Genomic DNA, 16854 nt, shown 5'->3' with positions numbered 1-16854 from the left:
TTTAGTTGGCCTTCACTTTGTACTGTAATTGGCCTCACTTTGTAACAATTCCTTAATTGGCCTTCACTTTGTACTGCTAATTGGCCTTCACTTTGTACTTCCATTAATTGGCCTTCACACCTTCACTTTGTAACATTCCTTTAGTTGGCCTTCACTTTGTACTGTAATTGGCCTTCACTTTGTAACATTCCTTTAATTGGCCTTCACTTTGTAACATTCCTTTAATTGGCCTTCACTTTGTAACATTCCTTTAATTGGCCTTCACTTTGTAACATTCCTTTAGTTGGCCTTCACTTTGTACTGTAATTGGCCTCACTTTGTAACATTCCTTTAGTTGGCCTTCACTTTGTAACATTCCTTTAGTTGGCCTTCACTTTGTACTCTAATTGGCCTTCACTTTGTAACATTCCTTTAATTGGCCTTCACTTTGTAACATTCCTTTAATTGGCCTTCACTTTGTAACATTCCTTTAATTGGCCTTCACTTTGTAACATTCCTTTAATTGGCCTTCACTTTGTAACATTCCTTTAGTTGGCCTTCACTTTGTACTGTAATTGGCCTTCACTTTGTAACATTCCTTTAGTTGGCCTTCACTTTGTACTGTAATTGGCCTCACTTTGTACTGTAATTGGCCTTCACTTTGTCACTTTGTAATTGGCTCTTCTTTGTAACATTCCTTATTTGGCCTTCACTTTGTACTGTAATTGGCCTTCAGTCCTTCACTTTGTAACATTCCTTTAAAATTGGCCTTCACTTTTGTACTGTAATTGGCCTTCACTTTGTAACATTCCTTTAATTGGCCTTCACTTTGTACTGTAATTGGCCTTCACTTTGTAACATTCCTTTAATTGCCGTGTCACTTTGGCATTCTTTAAGTTGGCCTTCACTTTGTACTGTAATTGGCCTTCACTTACTAAGATTGTCCTTTAATTGGGCCTTCACTTTGTACTGTACTTGGCCTTCACTTTGTAACATTCCTTTTGTAATTGGCCTTCACTTTGTACTGTAATTGGCCTTCACTTTGTACATGAAATTGGCCTTCACTTTGTACTATTAATTGGCCTTCACTTTGTAAGAATTCCTTTAATTGGCCTTCACTTTGTAAGATTCCTTTAGTTGGCCTTCACTTTGTTACTGTAATTGGCCTCACCGTTCACTTTGTAACGATTCCTTTAATTGGCCTTCCCTTCACTTTGTGTACTGTAATTGGCCTTCACTTTGTACTGTAATTGGCCTCGTCTTTGTAACATTCCTTTAATTGGCCTTCACTTTGTACTGTAATTGGCCTTTACTGGCCTCACTTTGTACTGTAATTTAATTGGCCTTCACTTTGTAAGATTCCTTTAATTGGCCTTCACTTTGTAACTGTAATTGGCCTTCACTTTGTAACATTCCTTTAGTTGGCCTTCACTTTGTACTGTAATTTGGCCTCACTTTGTAACATTCCTTTATTGGCCTTCACTTTGTACTGTAATTGGCCTTCACTTTGTAACTTCCTTTTAGTTGGCCTTCACTTTGTAACATTCCTTTAATTGGCCTTCACTTTGTACTGTAATTGCCACACAACATTTGTTAAAGATTCCTTTGTAATTCCTTTAATTGGCCTTCACTTTGTACTGTAATTGGCCTCACTTTGTAACATTCCTTTAATTGGCCTTCACTTTGTACTGTAATTGGCCTTCACTTTGTACTGTAATTGGCCTTTAATTTGGCCTTCACTTTTTGTACTTGTAATTGGCCTTTCAATTGTTCTCTTATTGCCTTCACTTTGTAACATTCCTGTAGTTGGCCTTCACTTTGTACTGTAATTGGCCTCACTTTGTAACATTCCTTTAATTGGCCTTCACTTTGTACTGTAATTGGCCTCACTTTGTAACATTTCCTTTAATTGCCTTCACTTTGTACTGTAATTGGCCTTCACTGGTGTAACATTCCTTTAACTGGCTTCACCTTTACTGTAATTGCGCTTCACATGTTGTACTGTGTAATTGGCCTTCACTTTGTAAGATTCCTTTAATTGGCCTTCACTTTGTACTGTAATTGCCTCACTTTGTAACATTCCTTTAGCTTGGGCCTTCACTTTGTACTGTAATTGGCCTTCACTTTGTACTGTAATTGGCCTCACTTTGCTAAGATTCCTTTGGCCTTCAAGTAATTGGCCTCACTTTGTAACATTCTTTAATTGGCCTTCACTTTGTGTACTGTAATGTGGCCTTCACTTTGTACTTTAATTGGCCTTCACTTTGTACTGTAATTGGCCTCACTTTGTAACATTCCTTTAATTGGCCTTCACTTTGTAACATTCCTTTAGTTGGCCTTCACTTTGTACTGTAATTGGCCTCACTTTGTAACATTCCTTTAGTTGGCCTTCACTTTGTACTGTAATTGGCCTCACTTTGTAACATTCCTTTAATTGGCCTTCACTTTGTACTGTAATTGGCCTCACTTTGTAACATTCCTTTAATTGGCCTTCACTTTGTACTGTAATTGGCCTCAATTTGTAAGATTCCTTTAATTGGCCTCATTTTGTAAGATTCCTTATTCATTAAATTATTAATTGACTTAATCTTATTGTTAGAGCTGGTTAATCAATTAAATACTGTATAACATTAATGAACATATCACCCCAGGTTAATGTATTTCAAAGTCTTGTTATTGCAATTATTATTTCATGCATCAATTCTATACAATAGAACAATTCTATTTACCCCTTTTATGACAATGTTCATACAACATTATTTTTGTATATTGATCATTTCTATATTATGATTATTTTAACACAAAGTAAATACATGCCATAGTGCTGTGATATTCACATTAATAATTTGTTTATTGACTAGCTTGTTATTTGTTGATGATTTCTTCTGTAACCGTATATCTGCTGTACATACATGTATATGTAAAGGAGTTCTGTATATAAACTGTATCATGTGTGACACACGATTCTCCTTAAAGGCATCAGATGCGTTGTGTCATGGTCATATGACCATTTATTTTTATCTGAATCTAATTCACCATTTATGCATACCTATTAAAATTTTGAAGAAAAAAAACTATATATCGGTTTTGTTATTTATGTTGGTTATATACATGAACGATAGAATCGTGCAAAGGGAGGTAACTCTGTTAGTGTTGTTAGCACAAACCCTGATGGGCAATATCCCCCGAGGTATGGCTGGTCGTCGGCTGCTGCCTAGTAATCTATCAAGCCTAACCGATGCCAACGCACCTGATTTTTTTTCTTGCACTAAATATTCCCTAAGGCTGAATTTCATACTCTTTCAAATACATAAAACTTTTGCAAATATAAGTTAGAGAGATCCACAACATTATACTCTTTCAATTGCTATTTGAAGTTAGAGATGCTCCACCGCCGACAGAACATGAATGATATTTATTATTTTATTTCCGCCGAATGAAATGTTCTAAAAATGCACATTTGAAAGAAAAAAGGGTCCCACACAGGGGCGGCGGGGGGGGGGGGGGGGGGGGGGGTGTTTGGCCCCCCCCTTTACGCCGAATGAAATGTTCTAAATCCTCCTGCACATTTTTTGTACTACGTTTTAGACAATTTTACGCTGCGCGGCGTGTTCCCTCAAACGTTCTGGCAGGTAATGTTCAAATCTTTAATAATTAAAATTCAATACACACGAACTAGACTAAAATGGCCATCAAGAAAATCAATTTATTATTATTTTGAGTTACACACAACAGTGTGTCGATGTTGTGAATCCGGTATGTTCAGATCGAGCTGGGTTGCATAATGGTATGACGACACTCACAATTATCATTTCTCAATGCAGGTAACTTTAAATCGGAAAAAAAATTATCGTGTAAAGAGCGCTTTAAAATCATCAAAATACATTGTTAAACTCATCTCAGCCACTCCAAATCGTAATATTTTTTCTCAATCAGATGCCCTGTATACGCATCCGGTGATGTTTTGTAAACCAAATGATGGTACATGTATAACAACAATTCTCTTTTGCATTTCTATATATTTTTGTTGTTTTTACCGATTGATAAGAGGTCAAATAACTGATTACGAATAATAATTTGTTGTTGGGAAACAATTTTGCTGCGTCAAGCCAAATATGAAAAAAAAAATGATGAAAAATTACCATTTTTGAACTTAAAATCTTTTTTTTTTTCATTTCATGCGTTCAAATCACTATATATAGTTGATAATTTGGTTCTGACATGTATTTGTTGTTCTATTGTGGTCATTTTGATACCTCTTTCGTCTGCTTCGGTTGAAAAATGTCAATGTATGACTATTTTTTTCAATTTTAAGTGAAATTCGAGATGGCGGCCATCTTGATGACGTCATAACCGGAAGTTCATCCCAACTTATACAATGTTAACATTTTGATTTGTGATCATTGGGTCACAAGGGTTCAGAAAAATATTGGTTCGGAGGTTTTGGGTGGTGCATGTGGGACCCTCCTAGCCCATGGCCTAATTGTACTCCGTAAAGTCTCCAGGGGTTCCGATCACTTACCGTCTCTTAGATAATAAGTGATCGGAACCCCTGTAGAATCGAGAATGACCCACGGGATGTCTGCAAATAATTAAATAATTTAATGATGATTTATCTTTAAATTATTCTGAGGAATATCTGTTTGCTAAAATATATCGACAGTCACCAGAGACCTCATACATCTCCTTGTCAAAAAGTATATATTTAGATAAAAAATATATTCGGCGGGGTTTAGTCTTTGGTTCAGATATACGTATACGTAAATTGGTGCATGGTTCTGTTGTTTTTAACTGTTTTTTTCTTGTTGTTGATTTTTTTCTCTCTTCGTTAATCATATTTGTATGTTTAACGTCAATGCTAATGCCTTACGCATGCTTTATAAGGTTTAAACCACCCTATTCTGTAGATGGACAATAGCTAGTACATGTGTATATGCACTCTACCGAATATATCTGTGTAGGCTGCGATTATATATATCTACCAACGTTTGATCCGTATCCAAGGTCAAGTTCACAGGGTGGAGAGTCAACAACGATAACCGCGACCTTCAGTGTGCTGTTACCCCTTATCTCGACTATTTATAGTGCTGTTAAAACGAGATCAAGTTCATCCTTCAACGAGGTGTATCTAATGTTGTCATTGCCCTCTGACTATATTGAATATCAAACCTGAAGTAGACACTACCTACTGCCACCTGTTTAAAACTATACAACCAAATCTGTCTTATAGAGAGGACCTCTCTAAAACTACAGCCAACCCTGTCTTAAAGAGCACCTGTCTATAGTACAGTCAAACCTGTCTTAAAGAGCACCTGTCTATAACTGTAGTCAAACCTGTCTTAGATACCACCTGTCTATAACTACAGTCAAACCTGCCTTATAGAGACCGCCTGTCTATAACTACAGCCAAATATGTCTTAAATACCACCTGTCTAAAACTACAATCAAACCTGCCTTATGGAGACCACCTGTCTATAACTACAGCCAAATCTGTCTTAAAGAGCACCTGTCTACAACTACAGTCAAACCTGCCATAGAGACCACCTGTCTATAGCTACAACCTAAACTGTTTTAGAGACCATCTGTCTATAACTACAGCAAAACCTGCCTTAGAGACCACCTGTCTATAACTACAGTCAAACCTGCCTTAGAGACCACCTGTCTATAACTACAGTCAAACCTGCCTTAGAGACCACCTGTCTATAACTACAGTCAAACCTGCCTTAGAGACCATCTGTCTATAACTACAGTCAAACCTGTCTTAGAGATCACCTGTCTATAGCTACAGCGTAAACAGTTTTAGAGACCACGTGTCTATAACTACAGCTAAACAGTTTTGGAGACCACCTGTCTATACCTACAGTTAAACCTACCTTATAGAGACCATATGTCTATAACTACAGTCAAACCTGCCTAAGAGACCACCTGTCTATAACTAGGCAATCTGCCTTAGAGACCACATGTCTATAATTACAGTTAAACCTGCTTTAGAGACCATCTGTCTGTAACTAGTCAAATCTGCATTAGAGACCACCTGTCTATAAATACAGTCAAACCTGTCTTAGATACCACCTGTCTATAAATACAGTCAAACCTGCCTTATAGAGATCCTCTGTCTATAACTACAGCCAAACCTGCCTTAGAGACCACCTGTCTATAACTACAGTCAAACCTGCCTTAGAGACCACTTGTCTATAACTACAGTCAAACCTGTCTTAGAGACCACCTGTCTATAACTACAGTCAAACCTGCCTTATAGAGATCATCTGTCTATAACTACAGTCAAAACTGCCTAAGAGACCACTTGTCTATAACTATAGTCAAACCTGTCTTAGAGACCACCCGTCTATACCTACAGTCAAACCTGCCTAAGAGACTACTTGTCTATAACTACAGTCAAACCTGCCTTAGAGACCACCTGTCTATAACTACAGTCAAACCTGCCTTATAGAGACCACCTGTCTATAACTACAGTCAAACCTGCCTTATAGAGACCATCTGTCTATAACTACAGTCAAACCTGCCTTAGAGACCACCTGTCTATAACTACAGTCAAACCTACCTTAGAGACCACCTGTCTATAACTACAGTCAAACCTGCCTTAGAGACCACCTGTCTATAACTACAGTCAAACCTGCCTTAGAGACCACCTGTCTATAACTACAGTCAAACCTGCCTTAGAGACCACCTGTCTATAACTACAGTATCAAACCTGTCTTAGAGGCCATCTGTCTATAACTGCAGTCAAACCTGTCTTAGAGACCACCTGTCTATAACTACAGTCAAACCTGCCTAAGAGACCACTAGTCTATAACTACAGTTAAACCTGACTTATTGAGATCATCTGTCTATAACTATAGTCAAACCTGTCTTAGAGACGACCTGTCTAACTATACAGTTAAACCTGTCTTAGAGACCATCTGTCTATAACTACAGTCAAACCTGCCTAAGAGCCTGCCTTATAGAGATCATCTGTCTATAACTACAGTCAAACCTGCCTTAGAGACCACCTGTCTAATTATACAGTTAAACCTGACTTATAGAGACCATCTGCCTATAACTACAGTCAAGCCTTTCTTAGAGACGACCTGTCTAATTCTACAGTTAAACCTGTCTTAGAGACCATCTGTATATAACTAGTCAAATCTGCCCTAGAGACAATCTGTCTATAACTACAGTCAACCCTGCTTTAGACACCATCTGTCTATAACTACAGTCAAACCTGCCTAGGAGACCACTTGTCTATAACTACAGTCAAACCTGCCTTATAGAGACCATCTGTCTATAACTATAGTCAAACCTGTCTTAGAGACCACCTGTTTAATTCTACAGTTAAACCTGCCTTATAGAGACCATCTGTCTATAACTACAGTCAAACCTGTCTTAGAGACCACCTGTCTATAACTACAGTCAAACCTGCCTTATAGAGACCATCTGTCTATAACTACAGTCAAACCTGTCTTAGAGACCACCTGTCTAATAACTACAGTCAAACCTGTCTTAGAGACCACTTGTCTATAACTACAGTTAAACCTGCCTTATAGAGACCATCTGTCTATAACTACAGTCAAACCTGTCTTAGAGACCACCTGTCTAATTCTACAGTTAAACCTGACTTATAGAGACCATCTGCCTATAACTACAGTCAAACCTGTCTTAGAGACGACCTGTCTTATTATACAGTTAAACCTGTCTTAGAGACCACATGTCTATAACTACAGTTAAACCCGTCTTAGAGACCACCGTTCTATAACTACAGTCAAACCTGCCTAAGAGCCTGCCTTATAGAGATCATCTGTCTATAACTACAGTCAAATCTGCCTTAGAGACCACCTGTCTATAACTAGTCAAATCTGCCTTAGAGACCACCTGTCTATAACTACAATGTATAGTCAACCCTGCCTAAGAGACAATCTGTCTATAACTACAGTCAACCCTGCTTTAGACAACATCTGTCTATAACTATAGTCAACCCTGCCTAAGAGACCACCTGTCTATAAATACAGTCAAATTTGTCTTAGAGACACCGTCTTTAACTACAGTCAAACCTTACTTAGAGACCATCTGTCTATAACTAACTACAGTCAACCCTGCCTTAGAGACCACCTGTCTATAACTACAGTCAAACCTGCCTTAGAGACCACCTGTCTATAACTACAGTCAACCCTGCCTTGGAGACCACCTGTCTATAACTACAGTCAAACCTGCCTTAGAGACCATCTGTCTATAACTACAGTCAAACCTGTCTTAGAGACCACCTGTCTATAACTACAGTCAAACCTGCCTTAGAGACCATCTGTCTATAACTACAGTCAAACCTGTCTTAGAGACCACCTGTCTATAACTACAGTCAAACCTGCCTTAGAGACCACCTGACTATAACTACTGTCAAACCTGCCTTAGAGACCACCTGACTATAACTACTGTCAAACCTGCCTTAGAGACCACCTGTCTATAACTACAGTCAAACCTGCCTTAGAGGCCATCTGTTTATAACTGCAGTCAAACCTGTCTTAGAGACCACCTGTCTATAACTACAGTCAAACCTGCCTTAGAGACCACCTGTCTATAACTACAGTCAAACCTGTCTTAGAGACCACCTGTCTATAACTACAGTCAAACCTGCCTTAGAGACCACCTGTCTATAACTACAGTCAAACCTGCCTTAGAGACCATCTGTTTATAACTGCAGTCAAACCTGTCTTAGAGACCACCTGTCTATAAATACAGTCAAACCTGCCTTAGAGACCACCTGACTTTAACTTCTGTCAAACCTGCCTTAGAGACCACCTGACTATAACTACTGTCAAACCTGCCTTAGAGACCACCTGTCTATAACTACAGTCAAATCTGCCTTAGAGACCACCTGTCTATAACTACAGTCAAATCTGCCTTAGAGACCACATGTCTAATTCTACAGTTAAACCTGACTTATAGAGACCATCTGCCTATAACTACAGTCAAACCTGTCTTAGAGACGACCTGTCTAATTCTACAGTTAAACCTGTCTTAGAGACCACTTGTCTTTAACTACAGTTAAACCTGCCTGATAGAGACCATTTGTCTATAACTACAGTCAAACCTGTCTTAGAGACCACCTGTCTAATTCTACAGTTAAACCTGACTTATAGAGACCATCTGTCTATAACTACAGTTAAACCCTGCCTTATAGAGACTACCTGTCTCTAACTCAGTTAAACCTGCCTTATAGAGACCATCTGTCTCTAACTACTGTCAAACCTGCCTTAGAGACCACCTGACTATAACTACTGTCAAACCTGCCTTAGAGACCATCTGTCTATAACTACTGTCAAACCGTCTTAGAGACCACCTGTCTATAACTACAGTCAAACCTGTCTTAGAGACCACCTGTCTATAACTACAGTCAAACCTGCCTTAGAGACCACCTGTCTATAACTACTGTCAAACCTGCCTTAGAGACCACCTGTCTATAACTACTGTCAAACCTGCCTTAGAGACCACCTATAACTATAACTGTCAAACTGTCAAGACCACCTGTCCCTACTGACAACCTGCCTAGAGACCACCTGTCTATAACTACAGTCAAACCTGCCTTAGAGACCACCTGTCTATAACTACAGTCAAACCTGCCTTAGAGACCACCTGTCTATAACTACAGTCAAACCTGCCTTAGAGACCACCTGACTATAACTACAGTCAAACCTGCCTTAGAGACCACCTGTCTATAACTACAGTCAAACCTGTCTTAGAGACCACCTGTCTATAACTACAGTCAAACCTGCCTTAGAGACCACCTGTCTATAACTACTGTCAAACCTGCCTTAGAGACCACCTGACTATAACTACTGTCAAACCTGCCTTAGAGACCACCTGTCTATAACTACAGTCAAATCTGCCTTAGAGACCACCTGTCTATAACTACAGTCAAATCTGCCTTAGAGACCACATGTCTATAACCACAGTCATACCTGCCTTATAGAGACCACTTGTCTATAACTACAGTCAAACCTGTCTTAGAGACGACCTGTCTAATTCTACAGTTAAACCTCCCTTATAGAGACCATGTGTCTCTAACTACGGTTAAACCTGTCTTATAGAAACCATCTGTCTCTAACTGCAGTTAAGCCTGTCCTAGAGACAACCTGTCTAATTCTACAGTTAAACCTGCCTTATAGAGACCATCTGTCTCTAACTACAGTTAAACCTGCCTTATAGAGACTACCTGTCTCTAACTCAGTTAAACCTGCCTTATAGAGACCATCTGTCTCTAACTACTGTCAAACCTGCCTTAGAGACCACCTGACTATAACTACTGTCAAACCTGCCTTAGAGACCATCTGTCTATAACTACTGTCAAACCCGTCTTAGAGACCACCTGTCTATAACTGCAGTCATCCCTGCCTTAGAGACCACTTGTCTATAACTACTGTCAAACCTGCCTTAGAGACCACCTGACTATAACTACTGTCAAACCTGCCTTAGAGACCACCTGTCTATAACTACTGTCAAACCTGCCTTAGAGACCACCTGACTATAACTACTGTCAAACCTGCCTTAGAGACCACCTGTCTATAACTACTGTCAAACCTGCCTTAGAGACCACCTGACTATAACTACTGTCAAACCTGCCTTAGAGACCACCTGACTATAACTACTGTCAAACCTGCCTTAGAGACCACCTGACTATATCTACTGTCAAACCTGTCTTAGAGACCACCTGTCTATAACTACTGTCAAACCTGCCTTAGAGACCACCTGTCTATAACTACTGTCAAACCTGCCTTAGAGACCACCTGTCTATAACTACTGTCAAACCTGCCTTAGAGACCATCGGTCTGCGTTGGATATCCGTATACATGACAATACACATGTATACATTTCTATGGGACGTAAACTTTGATTGTGTTAAAGTTAAACACGGGGCACTCTCTGCTCTAAAGTACGAGTGTAAAGATCAGAGTAGCCTGACCGACTTAGATCCGGACCCGTGTTTATCTGTCCCTATGGCAGAGAAAAACACAACACTTGTTGACGTACTTTTAAACTCACTTCTCATTGATCGTACCTCACAGTGTTTATGATAATTAAATATTATATCGACATACATATGTATACTGGTTTGTATAGAGATCATGGTATGTTATAACTGTATACATTAATTGTAGTAATCAAAATAATTATTTAATACGGTATTGAATTTGGTGATGCAAGTGTACTAATTTTTCAGTTGATGATGACTTCCATTTTGACTCCGAATTTTACCTACGTATTTGACGACATCACCTGCGTGTATCTATAAAAGTACACATATCGATAATCACAGAGACAATGAAGGATTATCGAAACAAGACATACTTACCAACCCTCCCTATTTTTGGAGAGAGACTCACAATTTTGAACCCACCTTTTGGGCCATTTTAGCAGGTCCAAACTCTGTAATATTCATAGTGTCAAAAATCTTACATAATACACGTTTATAAATACATGTACATATTAATACATGTTGTACGTATATTTAGATATATTACAGTTGTTTATCAAATCACACTGAGCTTTTTGGCGCCGATGTCCACTGATAAATGTACATGTACATTCGTCTGATTCGACGTTAATTTAAATTAAAAAAAAAGTATTTTGTTTTTCCAAAAAAATGCCAGAATGATTCTTAAATTAATTCAGTGTAAATCACACACTTGTACACACATTTGTACACACACTTGTACACACACTTGTACACACACTTGTACACACATTTGTACACACATTTGTACACACACTTGTACACACACTTGTACACACATTTGTACACACATTTGTACACACACTTGTACACACATTTGTACACACATTTGTACACATACTTGTACACACATTTGTACACATACTTGTACACACATTTGTACACATACTTTACATACACCACAAAGAGATTATTATTGCAGTACGTCAGGGGATTTCTCTACTTATAATTGAAGGCATTACAAAAGTTAATAAATGAAATCATTCTCCTCTGAATACTTTGTACTGAAACATTGTTGTTGGTATTTGTAAACTTAAAGGCCCACTACCTTTCCGAAACGGCTTTTAATTTTTAAAATGGAAATGTAAAACGAGATTGATAATTTTGTAGAGTCGCAAAAGTTATCAACTTACCGGTAATTCTACACTTATCATCACCTTCTGAACTATTTAATTTAAATAAATAAAATGTTAATTTTCATAACGCGGCTCGTCTTATGTTTCCCGCCGTCGTCCTAAATGCCGCGCGGTAGTTGATTATCACTGCGCCAGAAGGCAAAGCAGTGAAATGAAACCCAACTGTTACCATATATTACGCAGGATATCTTGCATAAGCTTCATGTTATAACTTCATCTTAGGCCATCGATATATATTTTCTTATGTTATCTATGATTTTTAGAAACCTTTAAATTTTGCTCCGGAAAGGTAGTGGGCCTTTAAAAAGGCACCCTTAATACTCCAGGGGTTACCATCACAGTCTTTATAACGTCAGTGATAGTAACCCCTGGAGTATCAAAGATGTTGTAAAGATATGTTTGTAGGGTGTCCTTGGTCCAGATCATGATATAAGCATTAATACATTTCGGATTACAACGTGAATAACAAGTAAACATCTAAATTACATTAAAGCAATACAAATTGATGATCACTTCTGAAAGATTTTGGTGTACAAAAACATCTTTCTACAAAACTAATTGCCTGGGCCCGGCACCAAAAAACTATTCTCAGACAGATTTTTTACTCAAGTATATGATTTTCCATAGGCTTGAGTAAAAAAATTATCTGAGAAAGTTTTATGGTGCCGGGCCCTGGTATGCTCGTGTTGCTTTACTGCCTATCGCACTTTTTCGCACGTTTGGTTTGAATCCTGTTAGGATTATGATGTCAAATAATAAAAACAAATATAGCCCTTTCAGGATTTTTATTTCATTCTTTACAGTCCTTTCTTAATTCTTTTTAAAATTAGCTTTGTTTCATTAAAGATGTTATGCCGCTAACTAAGGACATTTTCCCTATCAAAACAGGAGAAGACAAGTAACTATTTTTCTTAAGTTACAAAATTTACTTACATTTCTACTTTACACCATTACCGCCATTGAAAAGTTTGGGATTCTTATTTCAATTCAAGATAAAAAAAATATTGATAATTATTAATTACGTCCAGAAAAAAATCAACCTTATTAAAATCATATTGATATTCCGCTCAATATAGGATATAGCTATATATATATATATAGTGTCATAGATTTTTTTCGAGATGCAATTAAGTATTGTTTATGTTTATGTTTAACTTCAAGTAAAATTAAAAGCTCAAACTTTCCACTGATAGCAATGGTGTAAAGTAAGTAACTTTTGTACCTGAAGAAAAATACTAAATCATCTGTTCCTGTTTTAAATAGTGAACAAATGTCACTTGTCAGCGGTGGAGCATCTTTTACTACAGGGTCTACTTGTTTTCTCAAACAAAAAGTAGGACATTCAGTGCTCAAATGACTATACACGTGCATGTACACATGTGTCCACGATGAATACACTTGGACGCTGTCAACAAGTTTGAAAAGTTGTACTAGATTCATCCCGCAGTTATACTGTATGCCTATATGTACGTCTCGATTTTATTTCGAGATGAAATAAAATAAACCGTACCTGTAATTGTGGATTTTATTACATTTACCACGAAGTTCACGTAAGAGCAACATATTACACTACATACATTATACAGTACTTTGAACACATCATATCTAACATTGATAAAAATAGTGAAATTTTTGCATGTTCACCTTTTGTAGAAAAATTAAATATAAACGGCAATGTATTTTTGCAAATTTTTGAGTCTCGACCACTAGGAAACCCTTACACATCATTAATTTAAATTACTACATTTTGGATGAATATGGCAATTGTAGTTCTGTATACATACATGTAGATCTTCATGCACAGTTGCACGTGATTATGTAAATCAGAGATTAAATGTGTGTTATCTCATGTTTACAGTACATATTTATTGTCATGTCGTTAATAGCATTACGTACCACATTTCAAGGCCTAATACTAATTCTTACATAAGTACACGGTTAATCGTCACATCTAATTATAAAGCACACTTATATCCACCAGTTACTATTACCTTGACGGTATAATCTAACCACGTGGGAAACACCCCGGCATTCACCATGTGCTTATGTTTTGATTATGAGACATACCACGCGACAAGGTGATGTTTGCCGACCAATCAAATCGTAGCATTATCACCCGACCTTGACAACAAGTCGACTCGTCTGTTAATCTGTAATATAAAATAAAATACCGGACGGACTTAAATAGACAGCGTCAGCGTTCCTAATTTTAATTCAATGGAAATAAACGGCTTTACAATTGCTTTGAATATATTTTAAATGCTACTAATTTATCTTTTCATTAATGTTTTCCCTTTTCGTTACGACTCTTGGACTTGTTCTACCTACTAGTGGTATCGTCCAAACCGGAAGTCGACTCCTGACACATTATTAATCAGCACTGTAACCCGGCGAGTTGAGTGGGATATATTATACCGAACTCTGAGCAAAACATCACTACATTATTCCTATCCTGGACCTAACACATCACAATGGATAACCGAAGTTTAATTCTAAGTAATGGCGAGACGAACCAGGACTCGCTAATGTCTGCTCTCAATAAATTTGTGCACGCAGTGGATTCAATGGACGATACGGTTATGATTCCAAACCGACTCAAAGATATGGAGGTTACTGCTTCAAATATTCCCGTGGTAGCCGAGGAGAACAACAATAAAGCTGTGTTATCCACTGTGAAACAAGGTACGGACTTGTATAGCTTTTACTCTCTTTTAAAAACTGTAAAAACAGATCTGACAGTCGGGACACACCGAGTGCAATCAGCTGTACTGAGTGATTCGGATGAGGCCCTCGAGGGGGAAATCGAAAATAACCACATAGACGAATCGGCTAAGAAAACAGCTGCGGCGTTTCAGCATCATTTATCGGGTATATTTAGACTTCTCCATCAAATGACAGAAACTGCTAATTATCTAACGAATCGATACGAAACAGAAGTGGGTGGAAAGTCAGCTCAGAACCCCACATTCGCACCTTTCGCAATCTGACCTTAGCTTCAGAGGACAACACCCTTAAATTCCTTGACAACCGGGATGGATGTGGGAAGGATTTTTCAGATACCAACAGCCTCTCATCAGAATTAGAGAAAAACTTCGACGAAATCAGAGATATCACTGAACACTAAGAATGTCCATCGGGTTATTATATATATATGAACCATCCGTCATAGCATCTCCAATCATGTTTGGACCAAGACGAACTTGTTCCGGACATTGATATACAAATTGAATGATCTGTGAGAAAATAAACAACGCCTTAATGTATTATGAAGACTTTTCTTATGGCTAATGTAAAAATGTTATAAAATTTTGCTGAAATATGTGTCGTATACATGTATTGTACGGAACTCTGCTTTGCTGACTTTGAGTGTGATTTTAATTCCCTAGTATGGTAGGCCCCGATCGATCTGTGTTATTATAGTGAAGTATATTTATATACAGTGCTTTGCAATATACTATTTTTTGGTTCTCGTGCCATATTCAGTGATAACTAGTTTACACTTTGACAATAACTCCAGAGACGATTTGTGTGGAACCGGAACTGTATTAAAATCATTTGCCCATGACGAGTCGGCGAGCCCCCTTGAGTTCCAATGTTTTGAATCTTCGTTGCCAAAATAGACGAAAGTACACAGTAGCGTGTGTTTGTTATGGTGTTGTGAGGAGTGCAGGTGAAGTGTATAGTGTTAATAGACTTTAAAAAGTCCCCGAGTTGTTGACTGATTTATAAATCGTCAATGATTCCAATCAATAAAAGCCAACCTTCAATTTAACATATATATACATGTAATTATAACTGTATTATCGCCACGACGACAAAAATACTTTCTAATAATAAATACCGGAATAACTTACAGAATGTGTACGAATTAGAAAATAAATTACCATCATTTATCCACCGATGAGAAATTTTTAAAAATATTGTTATGACGTTTTAATTAAAATTCTATTAAAATTTGATGCGGTATATACATGTATTTGACATCAGAAGAAATCATTCTCACTTTGATTATAAAGTTAAGATTTTCCATCAAATGGATAACGTGACGTCAAAAAATTGATCTATGCTTTCGAGTAGATGGGTGGTCAAGTGTGTGTGTGTGTGCATGAACGTGATTTTATTTATTTATTGATAAAATTTGAGTTGTGTTCATTTGGTATGTGACGGTTTAATATGACAGGTATACGTGTTGATATATGTAAATGAGTTTATATCTGTTTTGAGAATTTTTGTTTATTTATAATTGGATAATTCTCAACTTTGCCTTGTAAAATGAAATTATTTATATGTCTACATTAAATACTTAACTAGTGGTCAGATTTAGTTCTTGTTTTGCCATTGAACGATTCACGGTGTCACTTAAGTTCTCTGACCCCAGAATTTGTCAATTACTTTTGGAGCACAATACTCTTAAGCCATTTATTAGTAGTAATTTAACGTATCATATTCTGAAAGAGTCGCTGGAAGGAAGGGAAGTAACTCCGATAGAATATGGGCCGATAGGATTGGTGGCGTGACAGGCCTAGGTTTGATGGGTTGATATAACCACAATGTTTACGTCAATGTCACATTACCTGTACTGTAGGGGTTACGGTTATACAGAGGATGGGCCCGCTATATGACGCTCCTACTGATAAATACTGTAAGTCAGAGGCAACCGTCATGTATCTGGTGGTATGTTGTACTAGAGCCAAAATTACAAAATTGACTCAACCCTACAGCGTTCAAACATCAGCT

General features: G+C 37.6%; 1 protein-coding gene across 1 annotated transcript; it reads left to right on the top strand.

Annotated features, from left to right (window-relative positions):
- Positions 1-14462: 14462 nt before the first annotated feature.
- On the top strand, positions 14463-16429 carry LOC138306896 (mid1-interacting protein 1-B-like). The gene has a single exon (XM_069247445.1). The coding sequence runs from the start codon at positions 14589-14591 to the stop codon at positions 15102-15104; it is 516 nt and encodes a 171-aa protein (XP_069103546.1). The 5' UTR covers positions 14463-14588; the 3' UTR covers positions 15105-16429.
- The last annotated feature ends 425 nt before the right edge of the window (positions 16430-16854 follow it).

This window comes from Argopecten irradians, chromosome 14, assembly GCF_041381155.1.
Source record: "Argopecten irradians isolate NY chromosome 14, Ai_NY, whole genome shotgun sequence".
NCBI lineage: Eukaryota > Metazoa > Mollusca > Bivalvia > Pectinida > Pectinidae > Argopecten > Argopecten irradians.
The sequence above is the reverse complement of the archived record's forward strand: the minus strand, read 5'-3'. Positions and strand labels throughout refer to the sequence as shown.